At 33.6% G+C, this 21925-nt stretch overlaps 4 protein-coding genes across 4 annotated transcripts; 2 read left to right on the top strand and 2 right to left on the bottom strand.

The window, feature by feature from the left end:
* The first annotated feature begins 3748 nt into the window (after positions 1-3748).
* LOC148173816 (D-3-phosphoglycerate dehydrogenase) lies at positions 3749-12717 on the top strand. The gene is made up of 5 exons (XM_088037252.1): positions 3749-3975; positions 11658-11809; positions 11862-12081; positions 12138-12270; positions 12321-12717. Exons 1-5 carry the CDS (start codon positions 3847-3849, stop codon positions 12677-12679), a joined length of 993 nt encoding a protein of 330 aa, XP_087893378.1. The 5' UTR covers positions 3749-3846; the 3' UTR covers positions 12680-12717.
* A 2669-nt stretch (positions 12718-15386) lies between these two features.
* On the bottom strand, positions 15387-16580 carry mRpS22 (mitochondrial ribosomal protein S22). The gene is made up of 2 exons (XM_088036273.1): positions 16395-16580; positions 15387-16343 (listed from the first exon to the last, which is right to left on the bottom strand). Exons 1-2 carry the CDS (start codon positions 16522-16524, stop codon positions 15430-15432), a joined length of 1044 nt encoding a protein of 347 aa, XP_087892399.1. The 5' UTR covers positions 16525-16580; the 3' UTR covers positions 15387-15429.
* A 163-nt stretch (positions 16581-16743) lies between these two features.
* On the top strand, positions 16744-19075 carry Spf45 (splicing factor 45). The gene is made up of 2 exons (XM_088037050.1): positions 16744-17368; positions 18317-19075. Exons 1-2 carry the CDS (start codon positions 16882-16884, stop codon positions 18985-18987), a joined length of 1158 nt encoding a protein of 385 aa, XP_087893176.1. The 5' UTR covers positions 16744-16881; the 3' UTR covers positions 18988-19075.
* Positions 18985-20691, bottom strand: LOC148173819 (uncharacterized). The gene is made up of 2 exons (XM_088037049.1): positions 20448-20691; positions 18985-20388 (listed from the first exon to the last, which is right to left on the bottom strand). The coding sequence occupies exons 1-2, from the start codon at positions 20571-20573 to the stop codon at positions 19204-19206; spliced, it is 1311 nt and encodes a 436-aa protein (XP_087893175.1). The 5' UTR covers positions 20574-20691; the 3' UTR covers positions 18985-19203.
* Positions 20692-21925: the final 1234 nt, after the last annotated feature.

The raw sequence follows: 21925 nt of genomic DNA on the forward strand, positions 1-21925 counted from the left end.
AAGCTGATTTCTTTAAGAAATTTGATTATTTCGTGCAGATTTCTGCTGTTTTCTTGCATTCAGCCGTTGAGTTTTGATAAAAATTAATGGTTTTGTAGATTTCGAGCTCTTCTTTGCGAATTCAAGCCAGAAAACGGCGAAAATCATCGAGAAATCGTCGTTTTGCATCGAAATAAGCTGATTTCTTTAAGAAATTTGATTATTTCGTGCAGATTTCTGCTGTTTTCTTGCATTCAGCCGTTGAGTCTTGATAAAAATTAATGGTTTTGTAGATTTCGAGCTCTCCTTTGCGAATTCAAGCCAGAAAATGGCGAAAATCAGCGAGAAATCGTCGTTTTATATGAAAACAAGCGGACTTCTCTAAGAAATTTGATGATTTCGTGCAGATTTCTGTTGTTTTCTTGCAATTCAGCCATTGAATCTTGATAAAAATTGATGGTTTTGTAGATTTCGAGCTCTTCTTTGCGAATTCAAGCCAGAAAACGGCGAAAATCAGCGAGAAATCGTCGTTTTGCATCAAAATAAGCGAATTTCTTTAAGAAATTTGATGATTTCGTGCAGATTTCTGTTGTTTTCTTGCAACTCAGCCATTGAATCTTGATAAAAAGTGATGGTTTTGTAGATTTCGAGCTTTTCTTTGCGAATTCAACCCAGAAAACGGCAAAAATTAGCGAGAAATCGTCGTTTTGCATCGAAATAAGCTGATTTCTTTAAGAAATTTGATTATTTCGTGCAGATTTCTGCTGTTTTCTTGCATTCAGCCGTTGAGTTTTGATAAAAATTAATGGTTTTGTAGATTTCGAGCTCTTCTTTGCGAATTCAAGCCAGAAAACGGCGAAAATCAGCGAGAAATCGTCGTTTTGCATCGAAATAAGCTGATTTCTTTAAGAAATTTGATTATTTCGTGCAGACTTCTGTTGTTTTCTTGCAATTCAGCCGTTGAATCTTGATAAAAAGTGATGGTTTTGTAGATTTCGAGCTTTTCTTTGCGAATTCAACCCAGAAAACGGCAAAAATTAGCGAGAAATCGTCGTTTTGCATCGAAATAAGCTGATTTCTTTAAGAAATTTGATTATTTCGTGCAGATTTCTGCTGTTTTCTTGCATTCAGCCGTTGAGTCTTGATAAAAATTAATGGTTTTGTAGATTTCGAGCTCTCCTTTGCGAATTCAAGCCAGAAAATGGCGAAAATCAGCGAGAAATCGTCGTTTTATATGAAAACAACCGGACTTCTCTAAGAAATTTGATGATTTCGTGCAGATTTCTGCTGTTTCCTTGCAATTCAGCCATTGAATCTTGATAAAAATTGATGGTTTTGTAGATTTCGAGCTTTTCTTTGCGAATTCAAGCCAGAAAGCGGCGAAAATTACGGAAAAATCGTCGTTTTGCATGGAAATAAGCGGTGTATATGTAGATAGAAATACACTAATGTAATATGTAATTAAATTTAAAAAAGAAATCTGTAAATAAAAGTACTTGATTTTTTACTACAAAATAGTTATTTTTATATAATAAGTGTGATAAGAGTTGATTGATTTAATTCCCTTCAATATTAAAAATTGTTATTGTTAACATGTTGATAAATTTTGTTGAAGTTTTTATATATTTAAAATTAAAAAAACGTTCCAAATAATTATGTTGCCTTAAAACGTATGTTTATTTAACAACTCGATTATCCGTATGTTTCGGTCCCGAAAATCACGGATAATCGAGGTTGTATTGTATTTCAATTTTTAACTTTCATTTACTGCCAAAATGTTCTTTGTGTTATGGCAATGCAAATTGATTAAAATTTTCACTGGTATTAATTAAAATTGCTAGGCGCTTCTGCCAACTGTTTTTTCAACGAGTTACCAATAGTAAAGCGCCCCATTCACTAAGCGTTTTGTATGAGCGACATGCATGTACATACATGTATGTCATACAAGTTTTGATCCTACACTCTAGGATTTGATAGCATACAAGTATTTCTCAAACATGTTGATACATACATAACGTTGAATGTGTGATCGATACATGTTTTTCCATTTCACAGACAAGTTTGCACAAACAGAATTTCAACAAGATAAAAAATATAGTCCCTACACGATACAAACATGTGTGACGATCTGGATGTCGAAAGTACTTGTGCCGCTATTGTAATTGTCAAATTATTATATGGAAAAAAGCACAAAAATTTTTTTAAAGATTATAAATACTATTTGATGATGTCAAGAAACAATTGTACAGTGCTATATAAACAAAAAGTTTGACTATATATTAAAAAAAGAAAAAAATATCAAAATTATCTGAGAATATTTACTGCAAAACGCTTATTAATAACCATAGTAAGATCTTTCTTCAAAATCATACAAATTTCACGACTTTTTTTAAGTTTTTCTTTACGCATACCGCAAAATATCAAACACGTTTGACATACTCACATTTGTATGCGCATACAGTGTTCACAGACAAAACTTGCTCACACACAGTCATTTTACTAAGTTTTGTATGCGCAAACAGTGTGCCATCATACAAAAGTTGATCTGTGTGTGACCAATTCTTGTATGTCATACTTGTTTCCGGAAGTAGAAATGACGAACATGTTTGGACCGTGTGTGGCTTTCTCGAACTTCTATGACATACATGCATGTACAAACATGTCGCTCATACAAAACGCATAGTGAGTGGGGCGCTTAAGGAGCTATAGTTTAAATACATCTTCCTGTGATCAAATTAAATTAAATTATAAAATAGAAGAATATAGTGCATGTTTCAGTATGTTTTTAAAATTAAATTTTATACGTAATAAACTTTTAATTGAACGTTTTGAGGTGACGCAACTTGTATAAATTTAGGAGAATTTTTAACTCAAAATTAATTTACGTCACTTTGCTCGAATAGAATTTATTTCAGAACCTAGTGGTTAAAGTTCTTCCGCCTTTTCCTATCTTCTTAAATCTCTATGTGTCTATCAAATCAGTTATGAAATTTTTTTGTTATCTAAGAGAGGATTCTATTTTATAATAAATAACTTATTTATTGATCAATGATCACTTTTATTTGATAAGTCGCGGTCATCCCACTATGTAAATAATATCATATTTGCGTCAGAACAGTGATCTAACTCATTCCGAAGCAAAAAAATAACAAATTTATTTATCTACGATATACTATTATACCAAGTTGTATACTTAAAACATAAATATACAGGTGTAAACAAAATAGATATGAAAATACCAAGATATTAACACATTATCTTGATGAAAATTTTGAACACTTTTCTTCTAATTTATTATTACATATTATTTGTTACAATTAAGTGAAGTGGTAAGTGGCAGGCATTGTCGATTAAGTAATGCTCACATGTTGAGATAATAAGATTATTACGAAAAACATCACGAGATTATGAAGCAAGAACAAAATGCAATAATACAGTCGCGCCCGAAATATTTCAAACGTCTTTTTTTGACTCTTGAAAAATTTTAGTGTGGGTTTATTATGCATTATTATCATTCTGAGCTGTTTAACATTATGAAATGGCTATGAAACTCAATCAAGCAATTTTATCAAAAATTACAGCAATAAAAATGGTCAAAAACACGTGCTTTTTATACACTTCATGACAATCAAGTGACTTTAAAGTAAAAGTACACTGCACACAACTATAATTTTTCTAGCCCGAATTTTCTTTGCACGGGTTATTGTCTTATTTGAATTCAATGAGTTGTGGCGTAAACAGGAGTGGGGGGCTGGTTAATTGAAGGTTGGCCATAAATTGTTGATAAGCGTTCCTCAGTGACCAGTTTCAGAATCGAAGTTGATCTGTTGGTCCCTTGGTTAAAACAGTTTTTATTCAGTATTCATTATGGATATTAAAAAAGTCTTAGTCGCTGATGCAGTGGATGCGGCGTGTGTTGAACTTCTTCAGCAGCATTCCATTCAAGTCGACTGCAAATACAAGCTCTCGCCTGACCAGATGATTGCAGAAATTAAGGTAAGGGTATAATAATTATGTCTGGCAATACGGAGATTTTCCTTGATTTTATTTGCACCAAAGATTGTAGTTATAAGAGACCCTAAAAAATCAAATGTTGTTTTGAAGACTATTTTAAGTTTAATCTCATAAGGTTTTTGATCAGATCTCATGTGAAAGTAAAACGTATGTCGTTGTTTAAACATTCATCACTGCCGGTAACTGCAGAAAAATAAAAGCGTTTTTCTGTTTAAAGTATGAAAGTTTAAAGATTCTGGTGCGTAACTATTATTCGTTATAATTGATTCATGTAGTGTTGTAGATAAATTACATTTAATTATATGCAAGTGACATTTATTTATTGTCAGCTTGCATACGTTATAAAAAATGTCTATTTTTTGGATTCCGAACCTCACCTTGATATCCATTTTTTTTTAATATGAAATCTTATTAGGATTGAAGGAAAAGTATGTAAACACGATTTGTTCCCTTTATTGCATTACGAACTTATTTTCTGCAACAGAATTAATTTGTTTTGTACGTGGCTAACGCGCCTGTTAAGCTAGCGTGGAAACATGTAATCATAAAAATTAATATTAACAATAATAAGTTCATAAGTCACCTTTAAAACTTCAAAATGAAAAAACACACTTGATTTCCGACCTGCTTTTAAAATGATAACAATCTAAAGAAGTAAACATCCTGCTATCAATAATAATTGATCTTATCATATGATAAATGATCTTTAACTTACCACTTCAAAAAAATTAGTTGTTTAATCTTTGCTTCATATAAGATATAAGTGAATTGAACTTACGCCTGCTGAGGCGCCAAATTTAAAATGAAAACTGGTCGTTTAGTGCGAGTCACACAAACCTAATTTTTTCACAAAATTCTGAATTAATAAATTAAAGCAAAAACTTCATTTTAAAAATATGTTACGCCACTGCTAGTTCCGACATGACCTTTTCTCTTCAAAACTAATGTTGAATGGAAATTTAATGGATCGGACGATACATAAATATTTTTCATTTCTTGAACGGTTTCGTTATCTATCGCCTTTTTGGTATCTCTCTATGAAACTTAATGTCCTAACCTAAACAGATATACGAATCAGTACAAAGTTCAATTAACATACCAATAGTTCTACGTAATAAATAGATTAAACAATAGAATTTGATAAGGTCAGATGTTGTATTGCTTTAAAAGACGTATTATGCGAAGGAAAACTTCAAACAGGCCCTTTAAACAAAACAGAAATAATTCGGTTGAGGCCCCAGGCGTATGAAAAAAACCCAAATATCAGAATTTAAAGTAAATTGCTCTAAATCTGGGACTTTTATATTGATTTTTTATTAATATCGATTTTGCCAAAAAAACATCGATTTTTAATACATATATTTTTATTTTCGATGTATCATTAAAAATCGATAATTGCGGTTTCGATGTATGTATTTTATTGGTGATATACTATATAAAAAAGACTGAAATTTAATTGAACGGAGTTATATTTTAGAATTTTGTTTATTAATCTTATTAATCTCGAATTTGTTATTTTTTTATATTTTATTTACTTATTATTTTGTTTATTACTTAACATTTTTATTTATTTTTGGTTTTTTCCGTATTTGCTTATTATTTGTTGCTTTATTAAGAATTTTATTTATTTTTGTTTTTCACAATAAACTATGCTATATTGAGTTTTTTATTTACTATTTTTCAAAATCGATATTTTCTCTGATTTTTTACTCGATGTTCCCAGATTTAAATTGCTCCTCACAACAGGATAGTACTCAGTTTTTTTTTCTCCTGACTACCAAAACATTGCCACTTCCGGAACGCCCTTATTTAGCCAGATCCGGGTTTAGCTCAACTGGAAAGTCACGAAATTTTCGCAACAGATATTGGCACCTTATCGATCTCAAAAATAATAGTCAATAAATTTTGAACAAAACTTCTATTGAAGCAGTAAAAAGTCATTTCTGAAGTAGAATTGTCTCTTGATTCTAAATCTGAGATCCGTTTTGCTCTATCAGGTCAGGCTTCAAAGATATTTGCATATTAAATTTTTTTTGGGTATCTAGCGTTCACTTTTATTTTTTCCAATTTTGCTTAACAACTTGCAAAATCATATAGTATCATTGAATAAGTAATTAAATAAGCTATAGAAGTTGCCGAGAAATTTAGTTTTTACCGAGAAATTAAAGAAAAACGAACGGTTTTTAAAAAGTTTTTGCCACTTTTTTGCATAGAATTCCTAAATTCGTAGTTTGATTTTTTATTGTAATACAATAATTATAAAAGTCTTAACTTTTTAAAGCGATATTAGACAAGTTAAGATCTCTTGTCATTTAGAAGTTACAGAACAAAGAATAAGGAGTGATTTTTAGGAAAAAACTTTAACTTTCCAAGATTTTGAAAAAAAATGTGTTTTGAACGATGACAAAATTGTAGTTTTTCAATAAATCTCGCGTTTCTAATCAATTTCACTCATCAGAATGGAAGACCACAGATAAAAATTATTTAATTGTTCTGGGTTGTGTTAGCATTACATTTCCCAATGTTTTTTCCTGTAACTTCTAAACGATAGGAGATAGCAAAAATCTGCACGAAATCATCAAAATTCTTAGAGAAATCCGCTCATTTCCATGCTAAACGACGATTTCTCGATGATTTTCGCCGTTTTCTGGCTTGGATTCGCAAAGAAAAACTCGAAATCTACAAAACCATCAATTTTTATCAAGATTCAACGGCTAAATTGCAAGAAAACAGCAGAAATCTGAACGAAATCATCAAAATTCTTAGAGAAATCCGCTTATTTTGATGCAAAACGCCGATTTCTCGCTGATTTTCGCCGTTTTCTGGCTTGAATTCGCAAAGAAAAACTCGAAATCTACAAAACCATCAATTTTTATCAAGATTCAACGGCTAAATTGCAAGAAAACAGCAGAAATCTGAACGAAATCATCAAATTTGTTAGAGAAATTCGCTTATTTCGATGCTAAACGACGATTTTTCGCTGATTTTCGCCGTTTTCTGGCTTGGATTCGCAAAGAAGAGCTCAAAATCTACAAAACCATCAATTTTTATCAAGATTGAACGGCTAAATTGCAAGAAAACAGCAGAAATCTGAACGAAATCATCAAATTTGTTAGAGAAATTCGCTTATTTCGATGCTAAACGACGATTTTTCGCTGATTTTCGCCGTTTTCTGGCTTGAATTCGCAAAGAAAAACTCGAAATCTACAAAACCATCAATTTTTATCAAGATTCAACGGCTAAATTGCAAGAAAACAGCAGAAATCTGAACGAAATCATCAAAATTCTTAGAGAAATCCGCTTATTTTGATGCAAAACGCCGATTTCTCGCTGATTTTCGCCGTTTTCTGGCTTGAATTCGCAAAGAAAAACTCGAAATCTACAAAACCATCAATTTTTATTAAGATTCAACGGCTAAATTGCAAGAAAACAGCAGAAATCTGAACGAAATCATCAAATTTGTTAGAGAAATTCGCTTATTTCGATGCTAAACGACGATTTTTCGCTGATTTTCGCCGTTTTCTGGCTTGGATTCGCAAAGAAGAGCTCAAAATCTACAAAACCATCAATTTTTATCAAGATTGAACGGCTAAATTGCAAGAAAACAGCAGAAATCTGAACGAAATCATCAAATTTGTTAGAGAAATTCGCTTATTTCGATGCTAAACGACGATTTTTCGCTGATTTTCGCCGTTTTCTGGCTTGAATTCGCAAAGAAAAACTCGAAATCTACAAAACCATCAATTTTTATCAAGATTCAACGGCTAAATTGCAAGAAAACAGCAGAAATCTGAACGAAATCATCAAATTTGTTAGAGAAATTCGCTTATTTCGATGCTAAACGACGATTTTTCGCTGATTTTCGCCGTTTTCTGGCTTGGATTCGCAAAGAAGAGCTCAAAATCTACAAAACCATCAATTTTTATCAAGATTGAACGGCTAAATTGCAAGAAAACAGCAGAAATCTGAACGAAATCATCAAAATTCTTAGAGAAATCCGCTTATTTTGATGCAAAACGCCGATTTCTCGCTGATTTTCGCCGTTTTCTGGCTTGAATTCGCAAAGAAAAACTCGAAATCTACAAAATCATCAATTTTTATCAAGATTCAACGGCTAAATTGCAAGAAAACAGCAGAAATCTGAACGAAATCATCAAAATTCTTAGAGAAATCCGCTTATTTTGATGCAAAACGCCGATTTCTCGCTGATTTTCGCCGTTTTCTGGCTTGAATTCGCAAAGAAAAACTCGAACTCTACAAAACCATCAATTTTTATCAAGACTCAACGGCTAAATTGCAAGAAAACAGCAGAAATCTGAACGAAATCATCAAATTTGTTAGAGAAATTCGCTTATTTCGATGCTAAACGACGATTTTTCGCTGATTTTCGCCGTTTTCTGGCTTGGATTCGCAAAGAAGAGCTCAAAATCTACAAAACCATCAATTTTTATCAAGATTGAACGGCTAAATTTCAAGAAAACAGCAGAAATCTGAACGAAATCATCAAAATTCTTAGAGAAATCCGCTTATTTTGATGCAAAACGACGATTTCTCGCTGATTTTCGCCGTTTTCTGGCTTGAATTCGCAAAGAAAAACTCGAAATCTACAAAACCATCAATTTTTATCAAGATTCAACGGCTAAATTGCAAGAAAACAGCAGAAATCTGAACGAAATCATCAAATTTGTTAGAGAAATTCGCTTATTTCGATGCTAAACGACGATTTTTCGCTGATTTTCGCCGTTTTCTGGCTTGGATTAGCAAAGAAGAGCTCAAAATCTACAAAACCATCAATTTTTATCAAGATTGAACGGCTAAATTGCAAGAAAACAGCAGAAATCTGAACGAAATCATCAAAATTCTTAGAGAAATCCGCTTATTTTGATGCAAAACGCCGATTTCTCGCTGATTTTCGCCGTTTTCTGGCTTGAATTCGCAAAGAAAAACTCGAAATCTACAAAATCATCAATTTTTATCAAGATTCAACGGCTAAATTGCAAGAAAACAGCAGAAATCTGAACGAAATCATCAAATTTGTTAGAGAAATTCGCTTATTTCGATGCTAAACGACGATTTTTCGCTGATTTTCGCCGTTTTCTGGCTTGGATTAGCAAAGAAGAGCTCAAAATCTACAAAACCATCAATTTTTATCAAGATTGAACGGCTAAATTGCAAGAAAACAGCAGAAATCTGAACGAAATCATCAAAATTCTTAGAGAAATCCGCTTATTTTGATGCAAAACGCCGATTTCTCGCTGATTTTCGCCGTTTTCTGGCTTGAATTCGCAAAGAAAAACTCGAAATCTACAAAATCATCAATTTTTATCAAGATTCAACGGCTAAATTGCAAGAAAACAGCAGAAATCTGAACGAAATCATCAAATTTGTTAGAGAAATTCGCTTATTTCGATGCTAAACGACGATTTTTCGCTGATTTTCGCCGTTTTCTGGCTTGGATTCGCAAAGAAGAGCTCAAAATCTACAAAACCATCAATTCTTATCAAGATTCAACGGCTAAATTGCAAGAAAACAGCAGAAATCTGAACGAAATCATCAAAATTCTTAGAGAAATCCGCTTATTTTGATGCAAAACGCCGATTTCTCGCTGATTTTCGCCGTTTTCTGGCTTGAATTCGCAAAGAAAAACTCGAACTCTACAAAACCATCAATTTTTATCAAGACTCAACGGCTAAATTGCAAGAAAACAGCAGAAATCTGAACGAAATCATCAAATTTGTTAGAGAAATTCGCTTATTTCGATGCTAAACGACGATTTTTCGCTGATTTTCGCCGTTTTCTGGCTTGAATTCGCAAAGAAAAACTCGAAATCTACAAAACCATCAATTTTTATCAAGACTCAACGGCTAAATTGCAAGAAAACAGCAGAAATCTGAACGAAATCATCAAATTTGTTAGAGAAATTCGCTTATTTCGATGCTAAACGACGATTTTTCGCTGATTTTCGCCGTTTTCTGGCTTGGATTCGCAAAGAAGAGCTCAAAATCTACAAAACCATCAATTTTTATCAAGATTGAACGGCTAAATTGCAAGAAAACAGCAGAAATCTGAACGAAATCATCAAAATTCTTAGAGAAATCCGCTTATTTTGATGCAAAACGCCGATTTCTCGCTGATTTTCGCCGTTTTCTGGCTTGAATTCGCAAAGAAAAACTCGAACTCTACAAAACCATCAATTTTTATCAAGACTCAACGGCTAAATTGCAAGAAAACAGCAGAAATCTGAAAGAAATCATCAAATTTGTTAGAGAAATTCGCTTATTTCGATGCTAAACGACGATTTCTCGCTGATTTTCGCCGTTTTCTGGCTTGGATTCGCAAAGAAGAGCTCAAAATCTACAAAACCATCAATTTTTATCAAGATTGAACGGCTAAATTGCAAGAAAACAGCAGAAATCTGAACGAAATCATGAAAATTCTTAGAGAAATCCGCTTATTTTGATGCAAAACGACGATTTCTCGCTGATTTTCGCCGTCTTCTGGCTTGAATTCGCAAAGAAAAACTCGAAATCTACAAACCATCAATTTTTATCAAGATTCAATAGCTGAATTACAAGAAAACAGCAGAAATTTGCACGAAATCATCAAAATTCTTAGAGAAATCCGCTTATTTTGATGCAAAACTTCGATTTCTCAATGCAATGCAGTTGTCAGCATGTTAAAAAGACAGGATTAATGAAATAATTTTGAGTTATATGCAAAATTGCATAAAGAGAATCACTAAAAACAGCGTTTTTTATAAAATAAATAAAATCATAAAATCATTTTTTTTCCAAGAGTACCTATACTTATCTTTGCGATGAGTTTTATAGGTCATTGAAGAGCTTATTAAATTAGTTTTCCGAAACACTGTTTATCAATCCCAAAACTTTGCATGTTTTCAAGAAAAAGGAAGAAAACAAATTTTTCTACCTACAGTAGACCCAGAAATAAAATATAATATATTATATTTAATATATATAGTAAACTTTCAAGAAAATATCTGAATCCGGACCTGATGAAGCAAAACGGAGTTCAAATTCGGAATCAGGGAGCCATTCCACTTTAGAAATGTCTTTAGTTTTCTGTTTTTCTTGCCCGTCCACGCGTGGGACTTCAAATTAACGAGAGTTCGGAAGAGAAAAATTTAAATTATAAAGTGTTGGCGGGAAAAAGGTTACAATAAAAATTTCAATTTATTGAGAAAAATCGAGAGAGCCGGGGAAAAACTTCAAAATATCAAGAAATTCAATTTATCGAGCTTCAAATTATCGAGAGTCGACTGTATATTAAGATTTTTTTTAGAATCTTTAAATCTACTTTTGCTTCTGCTTGAATTTTGTCCTCTTTACTTAATTTTTGTTCCTTTTAATATTTTCTGAATTTCAATAATATTTTCTTTGGATATTGTAAATATAAATTACTTAAAATTGTAGCTTCTTCTCTGACCTTATCTATTTTACGGATTTTCTTCAGGTTTTTCGATTTTATCCAAATCCCTTCAGACATTTCTTAGATTCTCAAAATTCTTTGTATTTTTCCATAGATTCTCTACATTTTCTTCCCTTTAAGAACCGATTTTATTCTGTTGCGTGGCACCCAAACAAAAATTCTATTTTATTTCTCACAATTCAATCTCTAATCTAACTTGTTTTTCTCCTCCTTAGAATTACGACGGTCTTATCGTGAGGTCAGACACAAAAGTGACATCCAAAGTGATAGCCGCCGCCGAAAAACTGAAAGTGATAGGACGAGCCGGTGCAGGAGTGGACACCATCGACATTGATGCCGCCACAGCTAAGAACATTTTAGTCCTCAAGTAAGAACTTTTAAGTCTTTTGTCCCCACTTGTAAATTCGTTGATTTTACAGCACACCAGGAGGAAATGCCGTAAGTGCATGTGAATTAACATGTGCTCTAATTACGAACCTCGCTCGAAATGTCACAGCAGCTGCGGCCTCTCTTAAAGCCGGAAGATGGGACAGAAAATTGTATGCCGGCCATGAATTAAACGGAAAAGTTCTAGCGATTATCGGCTTAGGGAGAATCGGGAAAGAAGTCGCTTTAAGAATGCAATCCTGGGGAATGAAGGTAACCGAATTAAAAAAAAAACGAACAATTTCATGAATTTTCAACAATAATTGCAGACTATAGGATTTGATCCACTCGTTCCAGCTGAGGAGTCCAAGAAATTCAACGTCGAATCTTTGAGTTTGGAGGAAATCTGGCCGCTTGCCGACTACATCACCGTTCACACTCCTCTAATTCCACAAACGCGAAGTAACACCAAATACAACCCCCAAAAACCCCATAAAACTCATTTTTTGCAGATTTGATTTGCGACAAGGTTTTCAACACATGCAAGAAGGGCATTCGAATTGTGAACGTAGCAAGAGGTGGAATTATCAACGAAGCTGATTTACTCCAGGCTTTGAAGGATGGGCGATGTGGAGGAGCCGCTTTAGATGTCTTTGAACAAGAGCCGCCAACCAATTCGGTCACTTTAGAACTCATTCAACATCCAAAAGTGGTGGCGACTCCTCATCTTGGTGCAAGCACAGCTGAAGCTCAAGTGAGAGTGGCTGTGGAGGTTTCTGAGCAGTTTATTGCTCTTACTGGAAAAAGCAAGAAGTATACCACTACACCAGGCGTTGTTAATCAGAGTGTTTTGAAAAATCTGAAGTTGTAAACATGGAGAGAATAAAGACGGTTTTGTAATGAGTTTTATATTTGTTTAAATTATTTGATGATCTTTGATTAAATAAAGTACAAAATCCTCCCCAAATTTGATTGCTTTGGCGTTATAATTACAACAGAAATGTGACCGATTTTTTCGTTGCCATGATTTTTTCTCTTAATTTCCATAATGTAAATCAAGCTTTGAGCAGTGGCGTTCTTTTGAAAATTTGCTGAAACACATTTGAATTTAAATTAATCTGCAATCGATTGATTTGAATGGGGTGCTACCAACCTATTTCCTAGATGATGAAATTTCCCTAAATGAGGGAATGACGTTTCAAATTTGAAATAGAAATTTTAGCCCCTTAAGTAAGAATACATAACACTAATCAACAAATTTTGAAAAAAATTGTACTGAATTAGTGGAAAGTCACTCATTACTAAAATGGCCTCCTAATTACGAATCTGAAGTCCGTTTTACTTCATCAGGTTTCGGATTTTTTTAGGTTCTTCTGTACAAAAAATTTTCTTCATTTTTTTCTCAAAGCTTGCCAAGTTATGGAATGCTTGACAGTGTTTTTAAAAGCTAATTTAATAAGCTGTTCAACGACCTATAAAACACATCGCTACAATAAGGACTTTCCATGATATTTTTGAATAACTATAAAATAAAAAACACTGCTTTTAGTGATTTTAATATGAAATTTTGCATATAACTCAACAGTTATTACAGCAATTTTTTATTGTAATGCTTTGTGCTTTTGTCTATTTCTTATCGTTTAGAAGTTAAAGAACAAGATTTTCAAAAAAAATTATACATTTTTTGTCGATTTTAAAAAAGTCAATGCCATTTTTCTACATAATACATACAGTTTCTACTTAATTTGTATCTATGATTTTTTATTCTGACCAGTGAAATCATTTAGAAACGCGAGATGTCATGTAATTTTTAAATGGCAAGAGATAATAACCGTGTTAGAAGGCAGAGATTTCAACCTTTATAATGATGTACAGTAGAGTCTCGATAATCCGGCACCTCGGATTAGTGAGACTCTACTGTATTACCATAAAAAAATTAAAGTACGAATTTAGGAGTTCTATATAAAAAAGTGGATCAGTTTTTCTCAAATTCGTTGGAAAGCTTATTTAATTACCCTTTCAACGATATATTATATGTAGAGACTTTCATGATTTCGCAAACTGATAAACTAAAAAAACAATAGTTTATTTAAAATCATTAAGCAATTCTACTTTAGAAATGACTTTCCACTTCTCCAGTACAAATTTCGTCCAAAATTTGTTTGACTAAACTATTTTTTCTTATAAAATAAAGTTTTCAAAATTGAGGTTGCACAATTTAAAATTAAACAAGATAAAAACGAAGGCACAAACCGTATATTTCTGTTTGTCCTAATTCAGGAAATAGTAAACATTTATTACACACGGTAATTTCCAAAAATTCATTTTTTTTTGTTGTACAAAATGTTATAATTGATTTTTATATCTCAAAAACGTAACGCGCTAAATTTTTGTGGATCGCAGATTTGAATTTATGCAAGAAAATTAAACGAATGGTTTTCGTAGCGACAAAAAAAAGTAGATTAAACTGCTCAAAAATAAATAGTTATATTAGTTTTATAAAGCCGTTTTTTAGGAAAGTCACATTTTTTCTTCAGTAACAGTTTTAGTGGACCAAAAGCATGACAACTTCTCAAAAATGTAGTTAAAAAATCTTCATTTCTTTAAAATTTTAAAAAATTCAAAATGTCAAAGTAGGCATTGTCCTTAGAAATTTGGTTTTAAACAACATTGGTATACAAATTAAGTAATTTCGTAGAGTAATAAGCATCTGGTGTCTATTGGGCATCAGAGGACGCATTTGATAAAATTTCTTTTTAAAGAACTTAAAAAATATCTCTTAGTTCCCAAGTTTTACAGTTTTATCAAAAATATGGAACAGCCCTATGCGTTATGCCAAACTCATTATTTTTCTTAGAATTCAATTTTGGCAATACTATCAATTTTTGAGCAATTTAGTTTAATTAAAGATGTTTTTTAGGCGACTTAAACTAAAAATGAAATTTTTAGGCCTCAAAAGTGGCCAAAAAGTAAGTTTTTTCTGACCGCAAACATTTTTGGCCAATCTATGGTGGCGCCATCTATCCATAGTTTTGCATATTACATCAAGATACCGATATTACCCCCAATTTTATAATTCTTTGGGAAAAATCAAATAAACAGCTGTAAAAAGCAAAAAAAACGTGTTGAATTATTGCAAATGAACATGGCTAGCAGTGCTGCTCCAATAACATCAAAAAGCACATCAAACCTAATTCATACAAATTGTGAAGCTACACATGCCGAAACGGAAAATGTAATTAAAGAAAATATGAACTTTTCTCAAGGATTCATAAATATTTACAATTATTCAGATGTTATAAATGATTAAATGAATAAATCATAAATAAAAATTAATTAACTTGTAAATTTAATGATGTCGCCTAAAAAATCTTGTGTATATCACGGCCAAAAAGTGCCATTTTGCCCTCGGCCATTAAAAAAAGGCTCGGGCAAAAAAGAAACACTTTTTGGCCTTGGTACACAAATAACTATTTCAAGACGATAGTTCCGTGAAGATTCAATCTGAAACGTTAAATTACTCGACATCATTAAATACTGGTTCTTCAATCAAAGACATGACTAGAAATTTCGTTTTTTTTTTTTATTACATGATAAATTATACAATTGACTTTTCCTAAATTAACTGACTCCATGGGCTCTCTTAATTCCTTCTTGTAGACTTTCTCTCTGTTTTGCGGCGTTTTTATATGCTTGCAACGCTAATTCCAAAGCCGCCTTTTTAGTTGAATGTTTCATAATGTAGTCTTCAACTGGTTTTAGATCTCCATCTCTCAGTTTAACGTCGTGAATTTGTCTATAAAGATCAACCAAAGCTTTAGCTTCTTCAATGTGCTCACTTTCTATAACATCCAACATTAGATTATCAATCATTTTATTCCAAGCCAAGAAAAACGCAAAACCACCAAAGTGCCTAGTTGATCTCACAACATTATATTGATTAGATTCATTAATATGTTGGTAAGTTATTGATACTACTTTTTGAAACAAAGGATCATTTGGTTCAAACTGTATACAGGCTCTATCAAGAATGAAAATGTATTCTTGCCTGGCCAGCAGATCTTCCAAGTGCTTATCTTCAAACATTTGTGGAATTTTCACCTGGCGCTGTGCCACTGGAAAATACATTTGATTAATGCGATCTCTAGTCTCCCAGTCTGCTTCTTTCAAAGTCCCTTCAGTATCTCGAATCAAAATAACGCGCTCAGAATCATTAACTCCATAAGTAATGTCAGTGAAAACGAAATTGGATGAATCAAATCCTTGCAACGCTGGATCTGCAGATATTATTCGATTTTTTTGTTTACGGAGGGCTACAACTGGTGGTATCTGAAGATAAATATCTACTTTCTTTTTGGCTTGATTATAAGCTTCTTGTAATTGTTCATCCGTCATGAATTTATACGCAGGTTGTTCCAATTTTTCTCCCAATTTTCTTTTTCGAAAAACCTTCGCTAAATCTGTTCGTGTTAGTGTCTTTAATAAAACCTGCACTTCCTGTTTTATGAAAATTGGGCCGGGATCCCTGCTTCCATCTATAGACAAACATAACCTTAAATTAAAAAAAAATGATTTTCTTAACTTACCGTAAGTGATAGGTGTATGACTTGAAAGACGGAGACATATTAATGGGTTGCTTATGTTTGGCCGTAGTTTTAAGTCCGATTTAATGCTTTGGAGTAGTATTTTTCTTGAAAAATGCCTAAACGCAGACATTGTTGCACTGACAGATGACAGTTGTCATTACAATTGACAGAGCATGCTTTCTTGTAGCTCATATATTGACTCACTAGATGGCGCACCGGTCGAAATCTTGAAAACTTGAATTCTCTTAGATTATCTTGAATTTTCTAGCTTTTTGTAATTTGTTATAACAAAGTTTGCTTCTCTCTAGTTTTTGATTTTTTTTTAAGCAAAACCCAATTGAGTCACAAGTCACGTGGAATATCAACTGTCAAGTTTGTTGTCAAAAATCAAATTCCTAACCTCAAACAATACAAACAATTTTATCAGTGAGCAATATTTTATGCAAAAATTAGATTTTAAAGTCCGAAGTGAATGGTGGCGTGAACAATGTCACTCTACGACGATCTGGACGTAAAATCCCGTGCAACAGAAAACGTCTCTGGTTGGTCTTCTGGCATCAAACTTCTCCAATCTCAACTCCAGCTAAAGAAAGCCACCGTCACCCAACCAAAGCGAGAACTACAACGGAAAGTTAGTCTAGCCCCTGTTATAGACCTGAAAAGTAAACGTGACGATGATGACATTTATCCAAGTTTCCCAAAAGTTAAAAATGAGCCCAGCTTACCAACACTCAGTTCTTCAGTAACCTATGGAGTAGAATATGATTGGAACGTCGACGACGAGTACGATCCTTTATGGCCAAACGAATTCGATAAAGTCGTCAAGGAGCTACGCGAAAATCGGGAGCGAGAAAACGATAAAGAAGAAAAGCGCAGAGACCGGAAAAGAAAATCGCGGTTTAGCGATCCTGAGGAGCCCTTGGTGGTCCCCACGCCGCAGATGACCCAACCGCCTTTAGCGAGTGGATTTGCTGGTAATCAATCGAGTAGAGCGATGATTTTAAAATCACATTAGAGCAGAACGTGGGAAAAATAAGTCAATAGTTGGCTAAAAAGCACAAATTTGTGTGTTATTGCTCACTTGAGCGTTTTTGCCACAAGTAGACAATTTAGATTGTCCGCTTGGTGGTGTCCTTCTAAGTTTTTAGTTATTAAATAGTACAATTTATAACTAATAGATCTTATACAAGGTGTTTATAAATGTTTCTAGCATCAAAGGTGGTGCTGGAATTCCTGCCATGCACTATTTTGCCGCTTTGTTTTCATAGTGAATATAACTATCTTGATTTTTTTTTATAATGTTACGTCAATGACGTTTCAGTTACGATTTTGTGTTCAAGTTTTTCATTTTCAGGTTTTAAACCACAACTAGAACAGTTTATTTCTCAAAACTTACTTTACTCCATGTTTGAGGTTAACTGCAAATGTCATTTGAAAAATTGAAACTCACATTTGTAATGAGCGGCAAATTTCTATAACATTTCATAGCCACCCTTGATGCTAGAAACATTTATAAACACTTGTAGTAGTATAACAACTAAGAACACGTCAATGTTTTGCATGGCCTGCTTAAATACGATTTTATATTGACCACTGTGTAAGCATGGTCGTTCCAAATCTTATAGGCACATATTTTTTATTTTTATGAAAATCGACACTAGAGTTTTCCCTATTTCGTATCATCAAAAATACGCATTTGTGGGCGGTTTAAAAGTATAAAATTTGATTTTTTCCCCGCTCATGTAACTAACAGAGTTATAGAGCAAAAGCGACTGATTTTTTAATTTTTTTGAATAACTGAAAACAGCCAAAATATTTTCTTAAGGGTTTAACTTTTCATAATTTAATTATTTGAAAAAAGGAGCCTACACTTCCCTGAAATTGTTTCTGTATCATAAAAATTTAAAAGAGTCGTATTTTAGGGCGCTGGGCACAAGAGGACGAAGAAATGGAGCCGATCCAACCGAAGCCAAGGCCTGCAGGCGGAGTTGCCATTGCACCTCCTCCAAGTCTGCAGGAGCCAGTGGAATCAGCGCCTGTTTTCCCCACCAAACCACCAAATGCCGCTAACAATTTTGGTTCTTCAGTTGCGGCCAAAATCATGGCGCGATATGGATTTAAAGAAGGTCAAGGCTTAGGGAAACAAGAGCAAGGAATGTCGAGTGCTTTGCAAGTTGAGAAGACATCAAAACGAGGCGGGAGGATAATTCACGAAAAAGATATTGTTCTCCCAATAACACCTCCAATGGAAAACCCGCTTAACACTCAGCAGAGTATAACTGACATTATTAAAAACCCTAGTAAGGTTGTATTGTTGAAGAACATGGTAGGTCCTGGAGAAGTTGATGATGACTTGGAACCAGAAGTTAAAGATGAGTGTAATAATAAGTATGGCGAGGTTACCAGCGTTATCATCCATGAGACGCAATTGGAGAATCCTGAAGAGGCTGTGCGCATTTTTGTGGAATTTAGAAGAATTGAAAGTGCGATAAAGGCAGTTGTCGATTTGAATGGGAGGTTTTTTGGAGGGCGGCAGGTTAAAGCCAGTTTTTATGATACTGACAAGTTTGATAATCTACAATTAATGGATTAAAATTATTGTTATTTTAATATTCTCTTCTACAAAAATGTAAGAACTTCGGTTTAGATTAGAATAAATTACTCAGACTTTTTACATCATACGATAAAAAAACTCATCCTAAATTGTCTTTGATTAAAGAAACAGTCAGTGTATCCATCCATGCTTTAGGAACTCTATAGTTAACTCAGGAAGAGTTTTTATTTAATCGCTCTATATATTTTGATGCTGTTACCCAGTGTGCACCTTCAGGTGGCTCTTAAGCGTGTTGCTCTGGGTAAAGCTCATCCCACAGGTCTTGCACTTGTAAGGTCTTTCGCCTGTATGAATCCTAACATGTATTTTCAACGTGGAAGACTCCCTAAAGGCTTTCCCACAGTACATGCAACAATGATTCTTCTCCCCAGTGTGTATCCTCCTATGGGACGTCATATGAGAAGAGGATCTAAACTTTTTCCCACACAGATCGCACTGATATGGTCTTTCATCAGTATGTATCCTCATATGAATCTTCAATTCCGTCGGAGTCCCGAAACTTTTTTGACACGCCTGGCAAAGATGCTTAAGCGGTCTTTTTTCGCCAGTGTGATGTCGCAAATGATTCTTCAACTGGTCTTTGGTGGGGTAGGCTTTCCCACAGTTATTACACATAAAGGGGCACTCATGAGTGTGTTTAGTCCTGGTGTGGCTATCAAGATTCACCTTCTGAGAAAATGATCTACCACACTCTCGGCACACAAATGCACGTTCGCCTCTGTGTATTTTTTTGTGAGTTTCTAAGGAGCCAATGTACGGAAAAGATTTGTTGCAAATTTCACACGTGTACGGTTTATCTCCCGTGTGTGTTTTCATGTGGATTTGGACTTGAGCTGAAGTGGCAAAGGCTCTGTCGCATACTGAGCATAAGTACGGTTTCTCACCAGTATGTGTCCTAATATGGATAGTCAATTTGTTGCGTTCGTAAAAACGGAGCCCACATTCATTGCATTGGTGTTTTTTATCGTTCGTGTGCCTGCGAATGTGTTTGGTGAGATTTCCAGGTTCTATGAAGCTCCTTCCACAAACCTTGCAAATATGTGGTTTAACTCCAGTGTGTATTTTCATATGCCGTCGTAAAGAATGAATCGTTTTCACTTCTTTTTTGCATATATCGCACTGAAACGTTTTGTTTACTGAACTATGTTTATACAAGACTTCCTCAGGACCCAAAGATTCATGTTGATTTTCAAAGGGTTCTGTTTTAATTTGTTTTAAGTAATTAGGGCTCTCAGTGTTGTGATAATTTTTTCGTTCTTTCTGAATCGAACGTAGTGTTGCATCGTTTTTAATTATTTGTATTCTGAAGGAGTACCATCTATTTACCTCATTCTCACACTCATTACAAATTAGATTAGGCAGGCCATCAGCTTCATCAATCTAGAAGAAGCATGCATTAATAATATATTAGATATGCAAATCAGTGCTATTGGTGTTACCTGAACTGGGACGATTTCTTTTAGTTTTTCCGATAAATGTTCTTTATATAAATGTTTCATGTCACTACTTTCACTCAAACAGACTCGACAAATTCTTTCTAAATGAAAATTTTTTGAACTAAGCATTCTAATATGGGATAAAGATGATAATAAAAGAGGTCTTTAGAAGATAAGAACACACATAACCTTAAAGTTTGTTTATACCGGATATGCACCGGATCCGCTCTGTGATTGGCGGACTGGTGCTCTCAATTTCAGAGTTGCTTGGGGTATTAGAGCGCTGTAGATTAATTCGTTATTTTATTTATTTATTTTTTAAATTTAATAGAAAAGTGTCGCTTTTCTTATTAACAACACTTTCTTACTTTGCTTATTCTTCCGTACCTGTCATTTGTAGAATAAATAAGATCACGTATATAAACTATATAGTCTGTTCAACGAATAAATAAAGTCCGTTTTTTGTTAAAAAACCACCAACACCGCACTCTCCCAGCACTTTACAACCGGCAACGTCGTCGATGGTGACTTTTTGGTAATAAAATCAAATAGGTTAGCTGCCTAATTGACAATTTGATTACACAAAACGGCCTTTCAGGCTGTTCCGAGTCTTTTCATTATTAAATCCTTTGATTTGCAATCCAACAGGCTGTAAAAGAAACGTTTTTAACGGAAACACTGCCTAATTTTCAGAAATGTCAAAAATTTGACAACTTTTTTCTCACCAAAAATCTCCCTAGGCAACGTTGCCGGTTGTAATGCAGGGGAAGATTGCGGTGTTGGTGGTTTTTTTTAAAAAAAAAACGGACTTTACCATTTACCAACAACAGCCAAATTTAGAATAGTTGTCATGATGCTAATTTTAAAATTCATTATTTTCACTAAATTTACTGCTATAAAAATGGTTCCTATTACTTGATTATAGAAAGAGAATCAACAAACTGACTAATTCGGTGTTTTGTCATTAATTTGCTAACGTAAAGAAAATCTCAAAAACCCTCAATTTTTACACACTTTAAAGCTGTGTGACAGGAAATCGAGAGGCACACAAAACTTTATTAGCAGTCCAGTTGTTACAAATCTTTCATTATCAACATTTTAATTAGGAAACTTCGGTCAAGTTGACCAACAGATCTTGAATCTACTCATCATGAAACTTGCAAAAGACAATTTGCACAAGAGAAAAAGCGAAAAACTAGTAATTTGACACTATTTTACCAACAAAACTCAAGGAACAGTGCAAACAGTGGATCTTAAAGTAGTCAAGAATGACGAATGTCAGTGAATGTCAAATCATTGACAAATTTTTAAAAAAGGCGGGAAGGCGTAGTTGCATAACCAACTTAAATCGAGATTAATCTCCCCAAAAAGACGGAAAATTCTAGAGTATTTCAAGTTGCCATGTTTCATGCCATACAATGGAAATCATCCTATTTACTCGCTGGATTTTCTATACCAGAGCTCATTACTATCGGTCCACT

This window comes from Gnatocerus cornutus, chromosome 5 (genome assembly GCF_029298725.1).
Source record: "Gnatocerus cornutus isolate USDA-ARS CGAHR chromosome 5, icGnaCorn1.1, whole genome shotgun sequence".
Classification (NCBI taxonomy): domain Eukaryota; kingdom Metazoa; phylum Arthropoda; class Insecta; order Coleoptera; family Tenebrionidae; genus Gnatocerus; species Gnatocerus cornutus.

What these genes read in the sequence shown, in the direction of transcription:
- LOC148173816 (XM_088037252.1), top strand. Translation starts at nt 3,847, where the DNA reads ATGGATATTAAAAAAGTCTTAGTCGCTGATGCAGTGGATGCGGCGTGT. An exon ending in AGATGATTGCAGAAATTAAG is followed by an intron (nt 3,976 to 11,657) that starts GTAAGGGTATAA and finishes TCTCCTCCTTAG; the next exon opens with AATTACGACGGTCTTATCGT. An exon ending in TGCAATCCTGGGGAATGAAG is followed by an intron (nt 12,082 to 12,137) that starts GTAACCGAATTA and finishes CAATAATTGCAG; the next exon opens with ACTATAGGATTTGATCCACT.
- mRpS22 (XM_088036273.1), bottom strand. Translation starts at nt 16,524, where the DNA reads ATGTCTGCGTTTAGGCATTTTTCAAGAAAAATACTACTCCAAAGCATT. An exon ending in TCATACACCTATCACTTACG is followed by an intron (nt 16,344 to 16,394) that starts GTAAGTTAAGAA and finishes GTTTGTCTATAG; the next exon opens with ATGGAAGCAGGGATCCCGGC.
- Spf45 (XM_088037050.1), top strand. Translation starts at nt 16,882, where the DNA reads ATGTCACTCTACGACGATCTGGACGTAAAATCCCGTGCAACAGAAAAC. An exon ending in TTTAGCGAGTGGATTTGCTG is followed by an intron (nt 17,369 to 18,316) that starts GTAATCAATCGA and finishes GTCGTATTTTAG; the next exon opens with GGCGCTGGGCACAAGAGGAC.
- LOC148173819 (XM_088037049.1), bottom strand. Translation starts at nt 20,573, where the DNA reads ATGCTTAGTTCAAAAAATTTTCATTTAGAAAGAATTTGTCGAGTCTGT. An exon ending in AAGAAATCGTCCCAGTTCAG is followed by an intron (nt 20,389 to 20,447) that starts GTAACACCAATA and finishes TGCTTCTTCTAG; the next exon opens with ATTGATGAAGCTGATGGCCT.